Source organism: Natator depressus, chromosome 7 (assembly GCF_965152275.1).
Source record: "Natator depressus isolate rNatDep1 chromosome 7, rNatDep2.hap1, whole genome shotgun sequence".
Lineage (NCBI taxonomy): Eukaryota > Metazoa > Chordata > Testudines > Cheloniidae > Natator > Natator depressus.
Genome location: NC_134240.1, coordinates 42351063 through 42376381, shown reverse-complemented (window position 1 = coordinate 42376381; position 25319 = coordinate 42351063). Strand labels below are relative to the sequence as shown.

The 25319-nt window shown below is 48.1% G+C and overlaps 1 protein-coding gene and 1 long non-coding RNA gene across 2 annotated transcripts in view; one reads left to right on the top strand and one right to left on the bottom strand.

Moving 5' to 3' along the window:
- LOC141990708 (musculoskeletal embryonic nuclear protein 1-like) overlaps window positions 1-1508 on the bottom strand; it is a 116307-nt gene extending 114799 nt beyond the window's left edge. Inside the window, exon 1 of the mRNA XM_074958238.1 lies at window positions 1238-1508. Coding sequence (XP_074814339.1) covers window positions 1238-1433 — 196 coding nt within the window. The 5' untranslated portion in view covers window positions 1434-1508. The remainder of the gene's footprint in view (window positions 1-1237) is intronic.
- Window positions 1429-15343, top strand: LOC141990709 (uncharacterized). The gene is made up of 3 exons (XR_012640241.1): window positions 1429-1670; window positions 14210-14296; window positions 15110-15343. It is a non-coding gene; the product is annotated as an uncharacterized LOC141990709 (long non-coding RNA).
- The last annotated feature ends 9976 nt before the right edge of the window (window positions 15344-25319 follow it).

The window sequence follows — 25319 nt, the reverse complement described above, 5'->3', positions numbered from 1 at the left end:
CATTTTAATTTAATTTTAAATGAAGCTTCTTAAACATTTTGAAAAACTTGTTTACATACAATAGTTTAGTTATGTAATATACAGACTTATAGAGAGAGACCTTCTAAAAACCGTTAAAATGTATTATTGGCACGCAAAACCTTAAATTAAAGTGAATAAATGAAGACTCAGCACACCACTTCTAAAAGGTTGCTGACCCCTGCCTTATATTCACAGAATCATGACAACAGCATATAAGAGACTCTTTAGATTGGAAAAGAGTCTGACCAGATTTTAAATCCCCCTCACAAAGCACATTATTATGCCGGTGCAACTGATTAAAGGGACATTGTCACCCAAGCATTTCAAAACGGAACCCAAAAGCAAGACTCAATCTAAACAAGTGACACTGATTGTATTGATTTCCTTTATACAAGCAAACAGAAATACAAGAAATAAAGTGAGCATTAACAGCACCAGGAAAACAGGATTTTTCAAGCTTTTTACTCCCAGTGATATATGTTTTTAGTATAATAAGGAAATACATGCATTTTTGATGCATGAGGCTGATGGATGAGGACAAGGAGAAAGTGGTTGTTTGAAGGGGAAAGGATAGGAAACCCAACCCAGACCCCAATTGTGGAGAGACATTTATGCCAGGGGACACTAGATGGGAGAAGAGCCAGGGCAGGGGCATCCCTGGTGTTTGTGGGGAAGGGCTCTCACTCACATAAGAGAGTAATGGGTGTGTAAGCCATGCCTGAGGGATGGAGGGGGAACCCAGGCTAGACCCTGGTGCCACGAGTGTTCCTGGAGACAGTCTCACTCATGAAAAAGGTGATACACCAGACCAGACCAGGCTCTGGGATGGGGGAGAGAAGGAGACAGAACAAGGAGGGAAGGGGAGAGGAACCAGGCCTGGGTCCCAAAAGTCACTCTCACACACATGGGGTGTGAGAACGGGGTCAGGACAGCTGGGTCCTCGAAATCACACATGGGGGAGGGCAGGAGGTTCCCGGAAGGGGGAAGGGTCGCTGCCACGAGGCGGGTGGGTGTGCCAGGGAGGCCAGTGTTGTGACTTACATGGCGGTAACGGCTACGGGTAGGACAAATGGACGGCTGCCGTTTTTGCCGTTACACCGGCCCCGGAGCGGGGAGGGCTCGTTCCCAAGGCGGGGACGGGGGTTCTGCCAGGGAGGCCAGCCCTGAGGAGGAAGAGGTCGCGGAGCCAGGCCCGGAAGGGGGAGGGGTCACTCACGCATGAGGGTGCTGAAGGCCACGACGCCCAGGAGCCCCTGCAGGAAGATGCCGAAGCTGTCCATGAGGGCCCCGTTCTCGCAGCCCCGGTAGCCGTCCCCGGGCCCGGCGCCCGAGGAGGACACGGCGAGGCGGCCAGGCCGGGCCGTCAGGCTCAGGCTGTCGTTGGCAGGGACTAAAGGGATCGGGACCCCCATGGCGAGGCAACCCGGCGCGCGCCGGCCTCAGGGACTCATGACACCGGCCGAGCACCCCGCGGGGGCCTCGCGCTTCCGGTGCGGAGCAGCCCCCTCCCAGGACGCGCGGCGCGTCACCACCGACGTGGGACACAACAACCCGCCCCGGATTGGTGGAGGCCGCACCTGAGGGGAGGAGCTAACCGGAAGACAAGTGGCGGGCCGGACTCAGCAGCCCTTTAACATGGGGATGCAGAGGTGGAGATGGGGGGCCTGCGGAACGGGTCGAGCGCAGGAGGGGCGGAGCCTCCCAGGGGGCGGGGAGCGCAGCCGCTGCTGCCTGGGGCCGCGGGTAGGGGCGAGCAGAATCCGGGGGCTCAGCGTCCGCGAGGGCCGCCGCCGTGCGGCGGGCGGGGAGTCTGCCTGCTCCGCGCTGTACCGGCAGGGGAGGAAAGCGAGAGACGCCCCCTCCCCCGCCCCAGCCCTTCGCAAGTGGGGGGATTTTCACGCTCTGCCCAGCGGGGGAAATTCTGCGAACACGTCACCGCAAAGCGGACTGCCTCAGGGAAGGGAATCCCTTCGCCACGCCACGCATCCGCCCAGCGCGGGGAAACCCAGCTCCCGGGCTCAGCTGAGCGTGGGAGGCGCTGCACTATTAAACACATGAAATCCACAGGAAGAATTTGTATTAAAGGGCCTGCTGTCAAACGGGGACGGTGTCCGCCGTGGGGTCCTGCCAGGAGGGGTTCAACATTTTCATTAACAAAGTAGACAAGCGCATATGCTTACTAAATTTGCAGATGACACCAAGCTGTGAGGGGATTGCTAGCAGCTCGGAGGACACGGTTAGTCTTCAGAATGATGATGACAAATGAGAGAATTGGGCTGAAGCCAACAAAATGAAATTAAATAAAGACCAGGGCACAGTACTTCACCTAGGAAGACAAAAATCAAATGCATAACTACACACTGGGGAATAACTGGCTAGAGAGAAGGCTAACTCAATGGTTGAGCATTGGCCTGCTAAACCCAGGGTTGTGAGTTCAATCCTTGAGGGGGCCATTTAGGGATCTGGGATGGTATTTAGTCCTGCTGTGAAGATGGGACTGGACTCTGACCTTTCAAGCTCCCTTCCAGCTCTATGAGATAGGTGTATCTCCATAAATGGGGGTACTGCTGAAATGGAATTTGGGGTGATAGATCACAAACTGAATATAATATGTGATATAGCTACAAAACCAAAACTAATATTCTGGGGTGTATCTGAGCCAGAAGAGCTAATTGTCCTGCTCCACTTGATACGAGTGAGGGCACAGATGGAATACTGGGTCCAAGTCTCAGCCCCCACTTTAGGAAACTGTGGACAAATTAGAGTCTAGCAACACACAACTATGAAAAAGGATTAGAAAGAAAGGTTAAAAAACTGGGTTTGTTTAGTCTTGAGAAGAGATGACGAAGGAGGATCTAATAATAGTCTTCAAATATGGTAAGGGAGTGATAAAGAGAAGGGTGATCAATTTTCTCCATATTTACTGAAGGTAGGAAAACACAAAACTGGTTTAAGCTGCAGCAAGGGAGATATAGATTAGCTATTAAGAAAAACTTTATACCACTATCAGAGTAGCAGCTGTGTTAGTCTGTATTTGCAAAAAGAAAAGGTGTACTTGGGGCACCTTAGAGACTAACAAATTTATTTGAGCATAAGCTCATCTGATGAAGTGAGCTGTAGCTCACAAAAGCTTATGCTCAAATAAATTTGTTAGTCTCTGAGGTGCCACTAGTACTCCTTTTCTTTTTCTACCCGTATGGGTAGGTAAGGGAGGCTGTGGAAACCTCACCATTGGAGGTTTTTAAAAACAGATTAGAAAACGCAGTTGTCACAGAGGGTCTAGATTTAGCTGGTCCTGCCTCAGCATGGAGCAGTAGACTTAATGACTTCTTGAAGGCGCTTCCAGCCCTACCTTCCCCTGATTTTCTTTCAGAGGGAAAACTGAACCAACTCTATGGGTATGTCTACACTACGAAATTAGGTTGAATTTATAGAAGTCGGTTTTGTAGAAATCGGTTTTATATATTCGAGTGTGTGTGTCCCCACAGAAAATGTTCTAAGTGCATTAAGTGCATTAACTCGGCGGAGTGCTTCCACAGTACCGAGGCTAGAGTCGACTTCCGGAGTGTTGCACTGTGGGTAGCTATCCCACAGTTCCCGCAGTCTCCGCTGCCCATTGGAATTCTGGGTTGAGATCCCAATGCCTGATGGGGCTAAAACATTGTCGTGGGTGGTTCTGGGTAATATCGTCAGGCCCCTGTTCCCTCCCTCCCTCCGTGAAAGCAAGGGCAGACAATCATTTCACGCCTTTTTTCCTGAGTTACCTGTGCAGACACCATACCATGGCAAGCATGGAGCCCGCTCAGGTAACCGTCACCGTATGTCTCCTGGGTGCTGGCAGACGTGGTACTGCATTGCTACACAGCAGCATCAACCCATTGCCTTGTGGCAGCAGACAGTACAGTACGACTGGTAGCCGTCATCGTCATGTCCGAGGTGCTCCTGGCCACACATGGGCGCAGGGACTAAATTTGGAGTGATTTGACCAGGTCATTGTCTTTAGTCCTGCAGTCAGTCCTATTGAACCATCTTATGGTGAGCAGGTAGGCGATACGGATTGCTAGCAGTCCTACTGTACCATCTTCTGCCAGGCAGGCAAGAGATGAGGATGGCTAGCAGTCCTACTGCACCGTCTTCTGCCGAGCAGCCATGAGATGTGGATGGCTTCCAGTCCTTCTGCACCGTCTGCTGGCAGCCAAAGATGTAAAAGATAGATGGAGTGGATCAAAACAAGAAATAGACCAGATTTGTTTTGTATTCATTTGCTTCCCCCCCTCCCCCGTCTAGGGGACTCATTCCTCTAGGTCACACTGCAGTCACTCACAGAGAAGGTGCAGCGAGGTAAATCTAGGCATGTATCAATCAGAGGCCAGACCAACCTGCTTGTTCCAATAAGAACAATTACTTAGGTGCACCATTTCTTATTGGAACCCTCCGTGAAGTCCTGCCTGAAATACTCCTTGATGTAAAGCCACCCCCTTTGTTGATTTTAATTCCCTGTAAGCCAACCCTGTAAGCCATGTTGTCAGTCGCCCCTCCCTCCGTCAGAGCAACGGCAGACAATCGTTCCGTGCCTTTTTTCTGTGCGGACGCCCTACCAAGGCAAGCATGTAGACCGCTCAGCTCACTTTGGCAATTAGGAGCACATTAAACACCACACGCATTATCCAGCAGTATATGCAGCACCAGAACCTGGCAGAGCGATACCGGGCGAGGAGGCGACGTCAGCGCGGTCACGTGAGTGATCAGGACATGGACACAGATTTCTCTGAAAGCATGGGCCTGCCAATGCATGCATCATGGTGCTAATGGGGCAGGTTCATGCTGTGGAACGCCGATTCTGGGCTCGGGAAACAAGCACAGACTGGTGGGACCGCATAGTGTTGCAGGTCTGGGACGATTCCCAGTGGCTGCGAAACTTTCGCATGCGTAAGGGCACTTTCATGGAACTTTGTGACTTGCTTTCCCCTGCCCTGAAGCGCATGAATACCAAGATGAGAGCAGCCCTCACAGTTGAGAAGCGAGTGGCGATAGCCCTGTGGAAGCTTGCAACGCCAGACAGCTACCGGTCAGTTGGGAATCAATTTGGAGTGGGCAAATCTACTGTGGGGGCTGCTGTGATGAAAGTAGCCCACGCAATCAAAGATCTGCTGATATCAAGGGTAGTGACCCTGGGAAATGTGCAGGTCATAGTGGATGGCTTTGCTGCAATGGGATTCCCTACCTGTGGTGGGGCCATAGACGGAACCCATATCCCTACCTTGGCACCGGAGCACCAAGCCGCCGAGTACCTAAACCACAAGGGGTACTTTTCAATAGTGCTGCAAGCTCTGGTGGATCACAAGGGACATTTCACCAACATCAACGTGGGATGGCCAGGAAAGGTACATGACGCTCGCATCTTCAGGAACTCTGGTCTGTTTCAAAAGCTGCAAGAAGGGACTTTATTCCCAGACCAGAAAATAACTGTTGAGGATGTTGAAATGCCTATAGTTATCCTTGGGGACCCAGCCTACCCCTTAATGCCATGGCTCATGAAGCCATACACAGTCAGCCTGGACAGTAGTCAGGAGCTGTTCAACGACAGGCTGAGCAAGGCAGAAGGGTGGTAGAATGTGCATTTGGGCGTTTAAAAGCACGCTGGTGCAGTTTACTGAGTCGTTTAGACCTCAGCGAAACCAATATTCCAATCGTTATTACTGCTTGCTGTGCGCTCCACAATATCTGTGAGAGTAAGGGGGAGACGTTTATGGCGGGGTGGGAGGTTGAGGCAAATCGCCTGGCTGCTGGTTACGCACAGCCAGACACCAGGGCGGTTAGAAGAGCACAGGAGGGCACGGTATGCATCAGAGAAGCTTTGAAAACCAGTTTCATGACTGGCCAGGCTACGGTGTGAAAGTTCTGTTTGTTTCTCCTTGATGAAACCCCCCGCCCCTTGGTTCACTCCACTTCCCTGTAAGCTAACCACCCTCCCCTCCTCCCTTCGATCACCGCTTGCAGAGGCAATAAAGTCATTGTTGCTTCACATTCATGCATTCTTTATTCATTCATCACACAAATAGGGGGATGACTACCAAGGTAGCCCAGGAGGGGTGGTGGAGGAGGGAAGGAAAATGCCACACAGCACTTTAAAAGTTTACAACTTTAAAATTTATTGCATGCCAGCCTTCTGTTTTTTGGGCAATCCTCTGTGGTGGAGTGGCTGGTTGGCCGGAGGCCCCCCACCGTGTTCTTGGGCATCTGGGTGTGGAGGCTATGGAACTTGGGGAGGAGGGCGGTTGGTTACACAGGGGCTGTAGTGGCAGTCTGTGCTCCAGCTGCCTTTGCTGCAACTCAACCATACACTGGAGCATACTGGTTTGATCCTCCAGCAGCCTCAGCATTGAATCCTGCCTCCTCTCATCACGCTGCCACTGCATTTGAGCTTCAGCCCTGTCTTCAGCCCGCCACTTACTCTCTTTAGTCCACCACCTCTCCTCCCGGTCATTTTGTGCTTTCCTGCACTCTGACATTATTTGCCTCCACGCATTTGTCTGTGCTCTGTCAGTGTGGGAGGACAGCATGAGCTCAGAGAACATTTCATCACGAGTGCGTTTTTTTTTTCTTTCTAATCTTCACTAGCCTCTGGGAAGGAGAAGATCCTGTGATCATTGAAACGCATGCAGCTGGTGGAGAAAAAAAAAGGGACAGCAGTATTTAAAAAGACACATTTTATAAAACAGTGGCTACACTCTTTCAGGGTAAACCTTGCTGTTAACATTATATACATAGCACATGTGCTTTTGTTACAATGTCGCATTTTGCCTCCTCCCACCGCTTGGCTACCCCCTCAATCCTCCCCCCTCCCCGTGGCTAACAGCGGGGAAGATTTCTGTTCAGCCACAGGCAAACAGCCCAGCAGGAACAGGCACCTCTGAGTGTCCCCTGAAGAAAAGCACCCTATTTCAACCAGGTGACCATGAATGATATCTCACTCTCCTGAGGATAACACAGAGAGATAAAGAACGGATGTTGTTTGAACGCCAGCAAACACACTGCAATGCTTTGTTGTACAATGATTCCCGAGTACATGTTACTGGCCTGGAGTGGTAAAGTGTCCTACCATGGAGGACGCAATAAGGCTGCCCTCCCCAGAAACCTTTTGCAAAGGCTTTGGGAGTGCATCCAGGAGAGCCGCGAATGCCACGGCAAATTAATCCTTTCACATGCTTGCTTTTAAACCATGTATAGTATTTTAAAAGGTACACTCACCGGAGGTCCCTTCTCCACCTGCCGGGTCCAGGAGGCAGCCTTGGGTGGGTTCGGGGGGTACTGGCTCCAGGTCCAGGGTGAGAAACAGTTCCTGGCTGTTGGGAAAACCGGTTTGTCCGCTTCCTTGCTGTGAGCTATCTACAACCTCATCATCAATCATCATCATCATCTTTGTCCCCAAAACCTGCTTCCGTGTTGCCTCCATCTCCATTGAAGGAGTCAAACAACACGGCTGGGATAGTGGTGGCTGAACCCCCTAAAATGGCATGCAGCTCATCATAGAAGCGGCATGTTTGGGGCTCTGACCCGGAGCGGCCGTTTGCCTCTCTGGTTTTCTGGTAGGCTTGCCTCAGCTCCCTAAGTTTCATGCGGCACTGCTTCGGGTCCCTGTTATGGCCTCTGTCCTTCATGCCCTGGGAGATTTTGACAAAGGTTTTGGCATTTCGAAAACTGGAATGGAGTTTTGATAGCACGGATTCCTCTCCCCATACAGCGATCAGATCCCGTACCTCCCGTTCAGTCCATGCTGGAGCTCTTTTGCGATTCTGGGACTCCATCATGGTCACCTCTGCTGATGAGCTCTGCATGGTCACCTGCAGCTTGCCATGCTGGCCAAACAGGAAATGAGATTCAAAAGTTCGCGGTTCTTTTCCTGCCTACCTGGCCAGTGCATCTGAGTTGAGAGTGTTGTCCAGAGTGGTCACAATGGAGCACTCTGGGATAGCTCCCGGAGGCCAATACTGTCGAATTGTGTCCACAGTACCCCAAATTCGACCCGGCAAGGCCGATTTAAGCGCTAATCCACTTGTCAGGGGTGGAGTAAGGAAATCGATTTTAAGAGCCCTTTAAGTCGAAATAAAGGGCTTCATCATGTGGACGGGTGTAGGTTTACATCGATTTAACGCTGCTAAATTTGACCTAAAGTCGTAGTGTAGACCAGGGCTAAGAATAAAACCCAGTCTCAGCATGTATTAAGGAGAGTAGAAGCTGCACAAAATTGATGTACTTAAGACAACCAATGCAGTCATTATTAAAGGTGGTTCAAGTGCTATTTCTTCCTAAACTAGCTGGTCTGACTCCTATTTTCATCCTGTTCACATTTGCTTTATATGTGCATTCATGCAATCTGATTTTGCTAGCGTCAATGATCTTGGAAAGTAAACTTCAACGTGCCTGTTCCAAAATTGCAGGAAAAAAAAACACTTTCTGTAGGCTCATCTACACTGACAAGTTTTGTCGATGAAACTAATGTTGACAAGGAAAAATCGACAAAAGCAAAGTCGCAAAAGCATGTCTATATTTTCTCCCTCTGTAAACAGATTGTGTCCACATTCAGGGCACCTTTGTCAATAGCAAGAGCAATGGACGGTGGGTATGTATCCCACAGTGCCTGGTAACACCATCCATCACTAGGTGTTGTGGGAATGCGGAAACTGTGTGGGGCGCATCCTGGGATGTGCAAAATGTACCATCATGCACCACTTTGTGTCCCACCCCTCCAAAGGGTTCAGGCTTCCTTTCGCACTGTTTTTCCAACTGTCATTCTTTTGTAGGGTGCGCCAGCATCTGCAGTGAGAGAGGATGGATCCTACACTTCTCTCTTATGCACTGTTAGCTGTCGTGAGGACATCGTGCATGGCAGCACAGTTACTCGCAGAGTTAGCAGAGGATGAATTGCAGGCACCCAAGTGTGATATGGACGGCAGCAACTTATCGTGCTTTGTGCATTTACAGAGCAGCTGCATATGGTAGACCATCGCTTTTGGGCTAGGAAAACAAGCACTGATTGGTGGGATTGCATTGTCATGCAGGTGTGGGATGACAACCAGTGGGTACAGAACTTTAGGATGCGTAAAGCAACCTTCATGGAGCTATGTGCTGAGCTGTCCCCCGACCTGTGGCATAAGGACACCAGATTGAGAGCTGTACTTTTGGTAGAGAAACGTTGCAATTGCTGTGTGGAAGCTGGTGGATCCAGACTGCTACTGGTCAGTGACAAATCAATTTCGAGTAGAAAAGTTCACTGTTGGGGCTGTATTAATCCAAGTGTGCAGGGCTATAAATCGCATCCTTCTGCATAGGACCATGTCTCTGGAAAATATGCATGAAATAGTTGATGGCTTTGCAGAGATGGGTTTCCCTAACTGTGGCAGGGCAATTGATGGTGCACACATTCCAATTTTAGCGCCAGACCACCTTGCCTGTGAATACATTAATAGGAAGGGATACTTCTCCATGGTGTTGCAGGTGTTTGTGGATCACCAGGGGCATTTCAAGGACATCAATGCAGGCTGGTCTGGAAAGGTGCATGACACACACATCTTCAGGAACAGTGGCCTGTACAAAAAGCTGCAGGCAGGGACTTTCTTTCCAGACCACAAGTTCACAGTGAGGGAGGTGGAAATGCCCATAGTAATCCTGGAAGACCCGGCTTACCCCTTACAGCCCTGGCTCATGAAACCTTACACAGGACACCTGGACAGTAGCAAGGGGCATTTTAACAACAGGCTGAGCAGGTGCTGCATGGTAGTCAAATGTACCTTTGGCCGTTTGAAAGCTCGCTGGAGGTGTCTCAATGGCAGGCTAGAACTTACCGAGGATAACATTCCCATGGTCATAGCCACATGCTGCACTTTGCATAATCTGTGTGAATCTAAGGGTGAAATTTTTGCTCAGGTACAGAGCACTGAGGCAGAGCGCTTGGCTGCACAGTTTAAACAGCTAGATGCTAGGGCTGTCAGAGGAGCCCAGAGGGCTGCTATTAACATCAGAGAGGCTTTGAGGAACCACTTTGACAATGAGGGGCAGTAACACATCTGCTTTGGAGTTGCTTCCCTGGTGCATCCATGTACAATTTTGTGGTCCAATATCCATGCAACACAATGCTTTAGAAGCCTATTCCCAAGAGTGAATTGATTGCTGTATGCTTTTGTAGAATACAGAATAAACACACTGTACCATTAGCCTTTATTTATTGTTAAAAAGGGTAAAACCTCACAACTGTATGTAGCTCCAGCTATCATTGTGCAAGCTGTGAGAGGGGGTGGAGTGATGGGGAAACTCAGGAGGGCTGTGCAGTGAAAAGGAATGTGTGGGCATAGAGGAGGGCGGGGTTGGCAAAGAATTATGCATCTGCATGTGCTGCAGTGGAGGTCGACCACAGATCTGCGCAGTCTGCAGCGGCATCAAAGACTTGAGCATCTCTGTCTGATCCTCCATCGCTTTTATCAGCCGCTCGGTCGCTTGCCTAGCAAAAGCAGCACTCTCTTTCTTTTCTGCCCTGCCTTTCATCTTCCGAGCACTCTTCCGATCCCTGGTCTGTCTCTCATCGCACCTGCAGCACCTCCCGGAACATATCTTCTTTGCTGCGCCGGGGTTTTTTTCTTATCTGCTGAAGCCTGTCCACGGGGGTGCGTGGCATGTTCTTCAAGGTCTTTGCTGAACAGAAGAGGGATTGTTACATTCCAGCAAATGATTGAAACATTTTAGTAAAAAGGGCATTTTGCTAGTAGAAATCACTCTCTCTGAGACTCTAGGCAGGCACACAGCTCCACGAGCACCCCAATCATGGTGAATGTCGGGAGTGGAGGGGAAGACGGTTTTGGGTATGGACAAAAAGGTCACAGCTTGCAGGGCAGCTTTGCAGGGAACTCATTCTAAAATTATCCCACCCTTTTTCACAGACGGCCAACCTGCTGGCTGACATCTCACTGTCGCAGGTGACCAGAGAAACCAAGGCACAGATGCTGAATGCTTGCGGCTTTCACCCTGGTCTATATGCAGCTCAGTTATGTGCTGCTTTGGTCCCAGCTCCAGTGATTGCTAAATGGCATGGTACAGTTTCCTACAATGGGGGAACTAACAAGGCTGCAATCCCTTGGAATCTGCGGCAGAGGATTAACAAGTATCTCTTTGAAACTTTCCAGAGCTCTCTCTGGAGGATTCCCTGCAGGTCTCGATGTCCATCGACACCCTGCTTGGCCAGGGAGATTAGTTACACAGGGCAATGTGACAGAAAACACTACCTAGCTCCCACTTTTCGATTCCCTACACAAGCCACAGCAACTTACCCGGCATCTCATCTGCTTCCTGCTCTCCAGAGAACATTTCTGGGGTGGAGAAAAGTTACTGGCTGCCTGCCCCATCAGGCGACCCCACTGGGAGCACCACATCCTCTTCTAGCTTGACTTCTTCATCCAGAATTTCAGCCTGTGGGTTACCCCCTCCTTCTGCTGCCTGCAAAGTATCCACAGGGCTATCAGTGATGGAGGTGGGGTCACCACCGAGGATAGCATTCAGCTCCTTATAGAAGAGGTTACTCACCTGTGGAGTAACTGACATTCTTCAAGAGGAGTGTCCCTATGGGTGCTCCACTCCATGTGTTGCTGCACCCCTGCACCTTCGCTCGGAGATTTTGACAGCAGTACTCGTACCGGTTGCACATGTGCAGAGCCTGCCCCAGGCGCCAAGCGTGCCTCAATAGTATGCGTGCGCGACCAGTCTTCTCAGTTCCTTCTCTACAATGGAGGCTACCCCAACACCGAAGTAGAGGGGAGGAGGGTGGGTAGTGGAGCACCCCCAGGGACACTCATCTCGAAGAACGTCAGTTACTGCACAGGTGAGTAACCACCTCTTTTTCTTTAAGAGATGTCCCTTTGGGTACTCCACTCCAGGTGACTTAAAAAGCAGTGTATCTCAAGGGGGTAGGGACTTCGGATCTGGTAGGAATATGGTAGATAATGCAGCTCTGCCCAATCGTGGGTCAGTGAGAGGACCTTGAGTAAGGGCATAATGCTTAACAAAGGTATGTTCAGAAGTCCAAGTGGCTACTTTACAAATGTCAGTCAGAAGAACTTTGCGTAGAAAAGCCACAGAGGTAGCCACAGATCTAGTGGAGTAAGTTCTGATGGAGGTTGGAGGGGTTGCATCCTTTGGTTGATAGCACAGTCGGTTACAATTCAAGATCCAGTTCGAAAGTCTCTGGGTAGAAATAGCTGTCCCTTTGGATCATTCCACAATGGAGACAAAAAGAGTCTGGAAGAGTTCCTGAAAGGTTTGGTTCTATCCAAATAGAAGGACAGAGCCCTGTGTACATCCAATGTATGCATGGTACCTTTGAAGGAGTTTGCATGAGGTTTTGGGAAAAAGGTTGGTAGGTGTTCACTGATGTGAAAGGACAAATGCACTTTTGGAAGAAATTTGGGGTGTAATCGGAGGATAACTTTGTCCTTAAAAAATATTGTGTATGGTGGGTCTGCCCTGAGAGCTGCTATTTCTCCTGCGTGTCTGGCAGAGGTGATTGCCACTAAAAATGCTGTTTTCATGGAGAGGTATAAGAGAGAGCATGTGGCAAGTGGCTCAAAAGGTTGAGTCAAGCATGTTAATACTAAATGGAGATCCCACGGTGGGGTAGAGGGTTTAATGTCTGGGTATAGGGATTGGAGCCCTTTGAGAAAACGCTTGGTGATTGGATAGACAAACACATAGGTATTGTCGATCTTGCGGTGAAAGGTAGTAATAGCAGCTAAGTGGACCTTGATAGAGCTGAAAGAGAGGCCAGATTGTTAAGGTCTAAGAGGTAGTCAAGGATTAGAGGAAGAGGTGCGGAAGTGGGAGGAGTTTGTTTGGTCAAGTACTATTGTGTGAATCGCTTCCACTTTCAGAGATAGGTGGTGTGAGTAGATTGTGTTCTGCTGTGTAAGAGTACTCTTTGAGCCTGTTGTGAACATGCTAGTTCCTTTTGTGAGAACCACGTAGGAACCAAGCTTTGAGATATAGCATGGATAGGTTGGGGTGGAGAAATCAGCCATGTTGCTGTAATAAGAGGTTTGGAGTGAGGGGCCGTGGAATCGGTTAGCGAATTGACATTCTGGTGAGGAACGGATACCATGGTTGTCTTGGCCACGATGGGGCAATCAGAATTACCGTGGCACAATCTGTCTATATCTTTGTCAGAACCCTGTGGAGACGTGGTATCGGGGGGAAATGCAAACAGTAAGTCTTGGTCCCATGAGATCATGAACGCATCCCCTACGGAATGTTTGCCCATTCCCGCCCTGGAGCAAAATTCAGGACATTTCTTGTTCTTCACAGTCGCGAAGAGGTCCAGTGTTGGGTAGCCTCAAATGTGGAATATGTTGAATAGGACCGTCTCATTTATCTCCCATTCATGAGTCCAAGAAAACAGTCCGCTTAGTTCATCCGCAGTGGTATTCAGGGCCCCGGGTAGATAGGAGATGGATATCTGGATGTTATGCGTGAGATACTGATTCCAGAGCTTCATAGCTTCTGTGCAGAGCAAGTAAGATTGAGCCCCTCCCTGTTTGTTTACGTAAAACATGCAGGCAATGTTGTCTGTCATTATTCAAACATGTTGGTTCTGAATGAATGGGAGGAATTGGCGGCAGGTGTTGCATATGGCCCGAAGTTCTAGAATGTTTATATGTAGGGAGGTTTTGGTGGGAGACCATAGTCCCTGGGCTGTATGATGGGACATGTGTGCTCCCCATCCTGTGAGGGATGCATTGGAAGTCATTACAATGGATGGAGCATCCTGGAGAAAAGGGACTCTGGAGCAAAGATTGGAGGAAACTGTCCACCATAGGAGGAAGTCCTTGACTCTGAAGGGTATGGACAGAGGCCTGTTCAGAGCATGAACGTTTGGTCTGTAAACCGGGGCCAGCCAAGCTTGGAAGCACCTCATGTATAGGCGCGTGTTCCTGACCACAAAAGTACACAAGGCCATGCGACCTAAAAGTTGTAAGCAGTCCCGAGCAGTGACCTGAGGACTGTTGCAAAATTTTGAGACCAGAAGTTTTATGGTGTTGAAATGGTCGAGCGGAAGAAATGCTATTCCCTTCTGGGAATCGAGGTGTGCTCCTATGAACTCCAGTTGTTGGGTAGGAGATAAGGTGGATTTGTTTCTGTATATTTGTAGGCCGAGGGACAGGAAGCATTTGATGGTCAGCTGTGTGGATCGAAGAGCGTTGTTGAGGGTTGAAGCTTTGAGGAGGCAGTCGTCGAGGTAAGGAAATATTATAACCCCCCCGTTTCCTGAGGTAAATGACTGATAGAAGTTTGGAAAAAAAGCTGGGGGCGGTGGATAGGCTGAAAGACAGCACCCTGTATTGGAAATATGTTGAACCTCGGGTAAAGCAAAGAAAACATCTGTGAGCCAGATGTATAGTCACATGAAAACAGGCATCCTGTAGATCGAAGGCTGAAAACCAGTTGCCCTGTTCCAGTGCTGGGATTATGGTGGTGAGAGTAACCATTTTGAACTTTTGCTTTTTGATGAATTTGTTGAGCTGCCTGAGGCCGAGACTCGGTCACCATCCCCTTGTTTTCTTTTCTATTAAAAAGTAATGGGAGTAGAAACCTTTTCCTCTGGGTTGTTTGGGCATGATTTCCACTGCTCCCAATTGAAGGAGATGTTGTACTTCTTGGAGGAGCAGCTGCTTGTGAGAGGGAGGTGGGTGGTAGGCAAGGATAGGAAAGGGATGGAATAGCCAATTGTGACGACCTCTATGCCCCATTTGTTGGTGGTAATGTTCTGCCATTGATGGGAGAATGGGCGCAGGCGGTGTCCAAAAATAGGGGCAGCCAGTGTATGCGCTGAAGTGGGAATAGTGTTTTCTAAACCCTTGACCAAGATTTCAAATTTGCTTATTAGTTGGAGGGGGTTGAGATGCTGCTGACAAGTTGGGATGGTGGCGTGGATACCTGGGTCTCTGGTGTTGCTGCTGTTGCTCATGTGCTCTATGATGTCATTGGGTGTATGTGGGGTAGTGTGGACGTTGGTAAGGCTGCTATCTTTATTGTCTCCTTCTGGTTGCAGGGGTTTGGATTCCTAGAGACGGGAGCATTGCCCTTGATTCCTTCATGGAATGAAGTACATCATTCATTGTGGAGGCAAAGAGTTTGTTGCCATCGAAGGGGAGATCCTCAATAGTGTTTTGGACCTCCCGAGGAAAGGAAGAGGATGAGAGCCATGAACCTCGGTGCATCACAACTGTTGTGGCAGTAGATCTTGCTGCAGTATTGGCCGCATCAAGGGCAGCCTGAAGAGCGGTATGGGAGATTATTTGTCCCTCAGAAACTATGGCTGTAAATTGTTGCTTTTCCTCCCTCTTGAATGTCGGCAATAAATTCCATGAGTTTACTGTAGTTTTTGTGGTCATTTTTCCAGAACAGCTGTATAATTAGCTATGTGGAATTGTAATTGGAAGATGCGTACATCTTATGCCCAAGCAGATCTAGTCACTTACTGTCCTTATCAGATGAGGTGGAGCGGGGAAACTGCTGCTTGTTCTTTCGGTTAACTGCTTGTCCTACCAGAGAATTTGGCATTGGATGAGTGAAAAGGAATTCAGAACCCTTGGAAGGGAAAAAGTACTTTCGACCTGCTCACTTGCAGGTGGGTAGGCTAGCAGCTGGTGTTTGCCAGATGGCTTTGGCAGGTTCCATGATGGCTGCATTTATAGGTAATGCAATCCTGGAAGAAGTAGATGGTTGCAGGATGTTGGTTAGCTCATGTTGTTGTTCAGGAACTTCCTCCAGGTTAATCCTTAGCTCATTGGCAACTCTTTTAAAGAGGTCCTGAAATTTTGAGAAATGATCCGAAGACATCAGGAGGAGGAAGTATTGCTTCATCTGGTGTAACTACTGGGTCTATTGGGTTGGAAGAGGTAGACCATGATTGTTCCTGCAGGTGCGAATGGGCTGCCTGATGTTGTGACTCAGTGGCAGAATTGTCTACTGGTAGTACCAAGCAGGTCTCACCCATGCCTCTGGTGGCACATTGAGTGTGATCCTGAGTATAAGTGCCCATGGAGCCCAATATTGCCACTGAGCTGGAAAGGGCATGGGTGGTGCCATCCATGGGTTTGCATACCAAGGGGTAGGATCCTGGGGTTAGGACAAGGTAGCTTTTCTATGACCTATGTTGATTGGGGTCTGTGAACGGGAGACCTGATAGGATGAAAAGTCTCCCTGCAGCACAGGTTTCTCATCACTGCAGAAGTGGGAGTTAGCAGGAGAAAGCTTCCCGGACCTTGCGTGAGTGTCCGGAGAGAAGTAGGTGTTAAGTAGGGGTGACTGCAGGATCAGTGACACCTACAGGTCCCTTGACTGGGTAAATTGTGGAGAAGAAGTGGCAGCAGGTCTTAGGTGCACCACCAGAGTGATGGTTCACCTCCCGCGCCTTATGGTACACCTGCCTCAGCTCCTTTAGCTTCGCTCTGCTCTGCTGTGTGTCCCGATCATAGCCCTTTTCACACAAGCCTCAAGAAATCTGCCCATATGTGTCCCGATTCCTACAGGTCAGTCGCAGTGTGACAGAACAGACTCCTCTCCCCATATACTGATTAGATCCAACAACTCAGCGGTGGTCCAAGCGGGAGCACGTTTGGTGCGACAGCCAGCCATGCTCACCTGGGAAGCTCCTCTGGGAAGCCAGCAAGCAGGAAATGAGATTTAAAATTCCCAGGACTTGCAAGGGGGAGGGGCGGATTGACTGCAGGGCAGCGGAGTTCAAACCGCTGACCAGAGCGGCAGCATGGGAATTGTGGGATACTTTCTGGAGGCCAATAAAAAAAAAGACACCTGTGGTGTCTACACTGCATGTTTGTCACCAATAAAGGGAGGGGAAGAGACAAGAGTCTCTCGCAGGGGTGGAAGTTTTTTGTTGCCAAAACTAGGCTTTTTATATATATAAGTGACCTTGCAGTGTGTACGCTATCACTGTTTTGTCACCAAAAGCCAGTTTTTGGCAACAAAACTTGCCAGTGTAGACAAGCCCTGTGATAAGCCGCATTAGAAGCCTTGAGTTACTCATCCAATCAAGGCACTTTCATGACCAAGCAATCAAAGCAACCGCCCAAATTCCAAATGGAAAGCCAGGGTTACAATTGTGTAGGAATCACAACTTTTGAATTTCTTGACTTGTTTGACAGCTCAACCTATACCATTTTAATGAGCAAGGAACAGAGAAGTGTAGATGGAGGTACTATTGAGGTCTAACTTTAGGAATTAAATATAAACACAACTTTTGGTTGATGAATTTATATAGAGAATATGATATATTATGATTAAGACTACATTTTAGTCATGGGTATTTTTAGTAAAAGTCATGACAGGTCATGGGCAGTAAACAAAAATTCACAGCCCGTGACCTGTCCATGACTGGAGGAGGGTGGCCTGGGTGCTGAGGGGCAGGCAGCAGCGTGTGGCCTGTGACCCCTGCTGGTGCTGTAGGGGGTGAGAGTTGGCAGGGATGGCAGGCTCCCTACCTGGCTCCACGCCTCCCCCCCAGCAGCAGTAGAATTTGGGTGTGGGAGGGGGCATGGGCACAGGATGGGGTGAGATGGGCTCTGAGCAGTGCTTACCTGGGTGGCTCCCCTGAAGCAGCGACATCCCCTTCGCTCAGCTGCTAGGCGGAGGCATGGCCAGGCAGCTCTGCGTGCTGCCCCTGCCTGCAGGCACTGCCCCTGCCTGCAGGCACTGCCCCTGCCTGCAGGCACTGCCCCCACAGCTCCCATTGGCCACGGGTCCCAGATTGTTTCCCATGCTTTCTACACATGAAGGGACCAGCCAGAGAAACCCACAGCATGAGGCAGGATCACCATCAGACACCATACTTGTAAATCTATTATTATTATGGTAGGACCTATAAGCCTTATTCAGGATTGGTACTTCATTGTGCCTGAGATAAACTGGCAAGATACTGTCCCTGATATAAACTGGCATAGCTCCATTGACTCCAGTGGAGCCATAGCAGCAAAAGGTCAGGCTCATTCTATTTTGCTCAAAACTAAGGTTGGAGAATGTATCATGTGATAGTGATGGTGGGTTATCACTTAATGTCAATCAGCCAAAACTATTAAACTCAGTGGAAATTGGGCCATGCTAAGGACTAAGAAAAATAGAATGAGGACTTGAGAATTTGGGTAAGGGTTTTGGAGCATTTTTAGCAGCCACTTACTGCACTGTACTTACCTAAGATATTTCCATAATAATAAATCATTTGAATGATTATATTGAAAAAAGATTTAAGTTTGCAGATGAAAAACTGTATTCTTAGCAAATGAAGTACAGTCAAGCCCGTTCACAAGATTATCAATTAGACCAGCAGGTGGCAAAAGTAGATCAGTAGATGTAAGTGTTAGACTGTAAGAACTCTGAACAGGAAGCTATTCAAGTGAATATGATCAGTGTTGGCCCTAATCCAGAGGTATATTTAAGCACATGCCTAACTAAATAGGCCAGTAGTCCCCTAAAGTACACAGCCTTATTTAGGCTTTGATTCAGCAATTGCCCAGCATGTTGATTTGGGGATTATTGGGGAAAAGTTATTAAAAATACTGAGTGCAATGCACAAACATCCGCAGTAAAAAGGCAGTCAACAAATTAGACTGTAGATGATACCGTCACCTTATATGGTACTGCGCCTCCTTTAAAAATTCAGATATGTACGTGGAACCTAATCTCCATATTCAAATAGTGTTTTTTAAAGCTATGGCTGAATTTGTACAGACAATATTTAACTGAGTTTTGAGGATATTGCCAGAAGTAGGAGAAATGAAAAATTCTTAATCTATTTGTTTAAGACTTCTCTGAAACAAAACAAAAACCCCAAACAAAAAAATAAATACAACTGTAGAGTAAAATTGTGCATATTTGGGCTGTTTTTACCAATTCGTCTCCTAATAAAACTTTTGAAAATTTAGGATGACTGTGATATTGTTTGATTAAAATATAACCATGCAAATCGTTATTGCTACCACTGTTATATAATTGTGACAAATCTTACACAAAAGTATAACTCATGGCCAGAAAGGCTTAAACAACTTGCAGGCTAATTAACCCAAAGCTGACCTTTAAAGACAGGTTAGAAATGTTAATTAGGGCCATTGCATGCTAAATAGGCTAGAACTTTGAAATGCAAAACTTATGTTGTTAGAAATTAGAGGTAGTATTATGAATCTTGGGTGAAATAATGTCACTGTCTATATGTCTCTTTGAAGTTTGATAGACTGCCTAATGGATACATTGCCCTATGTTAATTTGTGTAACTAATTACTGGTGGTGTTTAGGAAGCAGAAGGTTGCATCAAAAGCCTATTGTTTACCCAAGACTGTGTGGTCAAGTGGATGCTAGAACACTGTATAAAAGATGGTTGGGTCCTGATTCTTTTATCTCAGATCTGCTTTAGCTTCATCAGGGGAAGTTTGAGTCACAAAATTGAGGTCCCAGTTATGCTGGTAGTCCCTGAAGGTGATATTGGACATTGGACTATAACCTATGAACTAAATTCTAAAAGAACTCTTTGCAACTACAAAGCTCACCATCTCCGCTATGTATCTGAAACTCAAGAATTAAACTCATGTCTGTATGTATCTTGATCTTTCAACCATACTCTTTTCTTTTAAAATAAATTTTCATTTAATAAGAATTGGCCAGAGCGTGTATTTGGGTAAGATCTGGAATATTCATTAACCTGGGAGGTAATGTGTCCGATCCTTTGGGATTGGTAGAACCTTTTATTTTATATGATGAAATAAGATTTTCAGAAATCTTCATCATATTTGACTTGGATACCTGGATGGAGGCTTGAGGCTGGGTACTTTAAGGGAACTGTGTTATTAACTTCTGAATAACCAGTGAGGTAATAAAGAAGCTGTTTTATGCTGGCTTGGTAAATCTAAGTATTGAATTATCCACCAGCTTTGGGGTCTGTCTGCCCCATTCGTTGCAGTTCACCCTAATTGGAGTGACCTCCACTGGCCCCCCACTGGGACCCATCATAGTGACAATTATGGACACATTCCCAACATAGTCTCTATACTTAAGTAATGCAGAGTATTTTTATCAGCAATATTTTGTTCCACATATCTTATGAACTGAGCACTTAAAGTTCTTTCCCTGCTTCACTACACAAGGACAGCACTAAGATACTGAATCAGGACTGACAACAGAATCCTTATTGCTGCTCATGTATCTGGATAGCAGTACTGTTCTGACTGACAACTGAGTCCATTACAAAGCAGTAAATTAAACCATTTCATCCACACCATACATCACCATGACCACCATTTCAGCCTAGTTGACAAAAGTGACTGCAAAACCGCAAGCATTCACATTTTGTTCTGCAATAGTTTGAAAGAATGTATACAACCATTAAATAGGAAATTAGAAGAATTTTCTTTGAAATAGGAATTATTACAACATGGATATAATTCTATACATTGCCTGAGAGGCAAAGTAAGAGGTGATCCCTGTTCCAATCTATGAAAGACAGGATACCACATAGCATAACAGTTCAAGAGGGAGGATGTGAGGATTACTGGGGAGATGAGCAAACTGGAGAGGATTCCTGGAAAGAGTCAGTTTTATGGATAAATTTAAAGGAGGTGAGAGGGCTTGGGAGGTAAGTGGGGAGATTTCCTTGGGGGCAGGCATGAAGCTGAGCCTGGGAGAAAACCAGAAAGTAGGTATGCAATTATTATCTTGTTTTCATTGTAGTGCACTTTTAAATTCTTTAGGATTCTGCTGTTGCATTCTGCATTAACGTTAACAATGCAACAGGTGAAACATGCTATATGTTCTCAAGGAGATGTTCTTGCTTGGGTTTCTTTTAATCAGAAAGAAAAAAATAACGCAATCATATAATTAAAAAGACTGTATCCTAAAAGAGCTGGCATGTCATAACTTTCCAGTGCTTGACTTTCAGCCTTAATAATGTCCTTTTAACATACTTGTGTGTGTGCGTAATATACAAATGCATAATAGGAAATATGGCATCAACAAGGAGAAGAATGGAAGAGACTAGAGGGTGCAAGGAGAGCAGAAGCACACATAATTTACCAAAACAAATGCATAGTCTTAAAATGGAAATTTGTCCTACTTTCTCCTCTCCATTTCCTATTTGCCTCTGGTATTGCTTGTTGCAGAATGTCTATGCCTCTACTGGAAACTCTTTAGGGCAGGGACTTTTTAAAAAACATATGTAGTGTGCCATACAAATTTGTGGCACTAAATAAATAATCATACAATTTGTTTTCTTTTGTCCCAGGTTTAACATAGGAATTTTATATTGTTTATCACATTTTAGAACCAAGTAACTTGAGCACTGATGTTTTGCCTGCAGTCAAAATTTTAGCATGCCATTTGCTGGACGATTTTTTGGGTTTGTCCTTGCACCAGTTTTTGATGTTTGGGCAGAGCGATTTGTTTTGTTCCGCAGATTTTTGTGCAGTGCTTTGCTACCGTACAGTAGGCACCATATAAATTGATTAAATTGTGAATGCCTCTTCTTCCCTTGTGTTTTAATTTCTTTTGATTTTTCTTAATGCTATTGATTGTGTGTTAAAAGTAATAGGTGTGCTTAGGTTTTTATTTTTTTAAATTTTAATACAGGAACAACAGTTTGCTTTAAAATTCCAGAAACTGAGGTAGTAAATTGATCTTGATACTGTTTTGGTTTGTTTTCAGATGTACTAAAGTGTCTGCCTAATTCAACATTATTTTCTTTCTTGTTGATGAAGTTTAAGCACTATACTCTGCTGTCTACTGCCCATGCCAGGCTCTCACTGACGGCAGAAATAGCTGTTCACACACAGCTGAGACAGAATGTAGTCAAAGTGGTTGCTACATTTCTTTCTTATAAGCAGACTCGTATTTTGAATGGGTGGCCGGAGTGGGAATCTGCTGTGGCTTGAACTTAGGTTTAGCTGGAGCTGGAACATAGAGACCCAGAATCGGGAAAGTCATGCAGGAGTCTTTCAGGCCATGCAGCTTCATATCCATTTGTTTCGCAAACAGAGCTTTGCCATAAAATGGGAGGTCCTGCAGGGAAGTCTGCGCCTCACTGGACAGCCCAGAGAGCAGGAGCCATTACGCCCTTCTCATGGACACTGTGAAGGCCATGGACCATGCGGCCATGTCCACTGCATCCGAAGCTGCCTGCAAGGTTGCCCTGGCAGCCACTGTGCCCTCCTCCACCAGCACTTTGAACTCCTTCCTGCTGCGCTCCTGGAGGGAGTCCTCAAACTTGGGCAGTGAGCCCCACAGACTGAACTCATGCCAGCCAGGAGAGCCTAGTGGCTTGCCACCTGTAACTGGAAGCTCGAGGACGAATATATTTTTCTTCCAAATTAGTCCAGCCTCCTTGAATCTTCATTTTTCGGGGTAGGGGCTGGTTGGCCCTACCGTTCCCTGTGGTTGACCAACTTGACCACCAGGAAGTTAGGAGCAAGGTGGGTATATAAGTATTCATGCCCCATGGCAGGTACAAAATACTTGCATTCCGCTCTCTTACAGATGAGAGCCAATGAAGCTTGCCACAGGGCATTTGAAATATTCGCCACCCTTTCGTGGAGATGCAAGGCCACCCTGCCCAGTGCCGAGGAGGACAGTACACTAAACAGGGAGGCCGAGGGTTCCTCCATCTCTTCTGCTTGGAGGTGGAGGCTTGATGCCACCCTTTGTAAGATTTCTTGATGGGCCCTAAAGTCCTCCTGCAGGAAGGAGGGAGGAGGAGGGGCCGTAATTGCCTCATCTGGGGAGGGTGAGGCGGCCGATGTGGTACTTTGTGTGTCTACCGGCAGCGGAGGGTCCACCACCTGGTCGGTCTCTGGGCATGGTGCCAAGGATGCATGTCCCACTGACTCCTTCCTTGGGGGTCTGGAGAGGGAGGCTGAAGGTCTTTCTGAGGCTCCAGCCACCGAGCGAGCCCCCGCGGGGGCTGCGTCGGGGCCCGGTGCCACTGCACTTGCTGTGGCACCGGCAGAGCAGGCTGTTCAGTTTGGCTTGCCCGGCCCATCGATGGACAACTACGAAGGGAGGCCAGGCTGGCATATGACCTGCCGCTGTCCCTGGACCAGGAAGAGTGGCGGCACCGGGAGCGATGCCGATCATAGGACCGCGATCCCGATGTGGAGGACTGGTACTGTCGGTAACAGCTGCTCCATGATTGCCTCCGGCGGGCAGACCAACGATGCCCAGATGCCGGCGACTGACACCCGGGGCTGTGGAGGCAGTGCCGTGGTGGGGTCCTGGAGTGGGACGATGAACGGGAACAATGTTGATGTTCGTGCTGTGACCGGCTGCGGTAGCTCCTCCAAGACGAGGACCTTTGGCATTGTCTGCCTCGGTCCCGTCAGTGTTCGCTCCTCGAGGCAGAGCGGTGCTGAGTGTCTCGGTCAGACGGAACCCAATCAGACTGTCTGGTGGGTGTCAAGGGCGATCCACATGGACTTTGCCCTGAACGGTCGCTGGGTGGGGAACCTTCCCTTGACCAAGACCGGAATCAAGCCGGGTGACTGCGGAGATCCCAGCGGTGCTTTGCCACTGGAGCGTGGGGCTGACATCGGCGGTGCTCTGGGTACCAGCATGGACATAACATCCTGGGCTGCCAGCAGAGCCTCCAATGTGGAGGGCATCCAGACATCCGGGGAGGCCTGCTCCGAATGGGCCAGGCTACTCCGCTTGACTTGAGTTGGAGGCCTAGGGGCCGGTGGGGATTGAGGACAGCACAACATGGGTCTAAGCCTCTGTCCCGGGTTTACTCCGGTGCTGCAGTGAAGAAGGCCTTTAGCTAGTCTTCTTGGCATGCCCAGGTTACGGGAGCGGTGCCGATTAGTTGATGGTGCTGAAGGGTTGCCATGCACCAACACCATGGTGCCTGGTGCAGACTCGGAGCGGCACACCAGAGCCGGGGTCAGCGCCGACTCCATCATAGCATATCAGGGTTCGAAGGGACCTCAGGAGATCATCTAGTCCAACCCCCTGCTCAAAGACAGACCAATCCTCAACTAAATCATCCCAGCCAGGGCTTTGTCAAGCCTGACCTTAAAAACTTCAAAGGAGGGAGATTCCACCACCTCCCTAGGTAACGCATTCCAGTGCTTCACCACCCTCCTAGGGGGAAAGTTTGTCCTAATATCCAACCTGAACCTCCCCCACTGCAACTTGAGACCATTACTCCTTGTTCTGTCATCTGCTACCACTGAGAACAGTCTAGAGCCATCCTCTTTGGAACCCCCTTTCAGGTAGTTGAAAGCAGCTATCAAATCCCCCCTCATTCTTCTCTTCTGCAGACTAAACAATCCCAGTTCCCTCAGCCTCTCCTCAGAAGTCATGTGTTCCAGTCCCCTAATCATTTTTGTTGCCCTCCGCTGGACGCTTTCCAATTTTTCCACATCCTTCTTGTAGTTTGGGGCCCAAAACTGGGCACAGTACTCCAGATGAGGCCTCACCAATGTCGAATAGAGGGGAACGATCACGTCCCTCGATCTGCTGGCAATGCCCCTACTTCTACATCCCAAAATGCCACTGGCCTTCTTGGCAACAAGGGCACACTGTTGACGCATATCCAGCTTCTCGTCCACTGTAACCCCTAGGTCCTTTTCTGCAGAACTGCTGCCTAGCCATTCGGTCCCTATTCTGTAGCAGTGCATGGGATTCTTCCGTCTTAAGTGCAGGACTCTGCACTTGTCCTTGTTGAACCTCATCAGATTTCTTTTGGCCCAATCCTCTAATTTGTCTAGGTCCCTCTGTATCCTATCCCTACCCTCCAGCATATCTACTGCTCCTCCCAGTTTAGTGCCAACTGCAAACTTGCTGAGGGTGCAATCCACACCATCCTCCAGATCATTAATGAAGATATTGAACAAAACCGGCCCCAGGACCGACCCTTGGGGGACACTCCACTTGACACCAGCTGCCAACTAGACATGGAGCCATTGATCACTACCCGTTGAGCCCGACAATCTAGCCAGCTTTCTATCCACCTTATTGTCCATTCATCCAGCCCATACTTCTTTAACTTGCTGGCAAGAATACTGTGGGAGACAGTGTCAAAAGCTTTGCTAAAGTCAACACATCCACTGCTTTCCCCTCATCCACAGAGCCAGTTATCTTGTCATAGAAGGCAATTAGATTAGTCAGGCATGACTTGCCCTTGGTGAATCCATGCCGACTGTTCCTGATCACTTTCCTCTCCTCTAAGTGCTTCAGAATTGATTCCTTGAGGACCTGCTCCATGATTT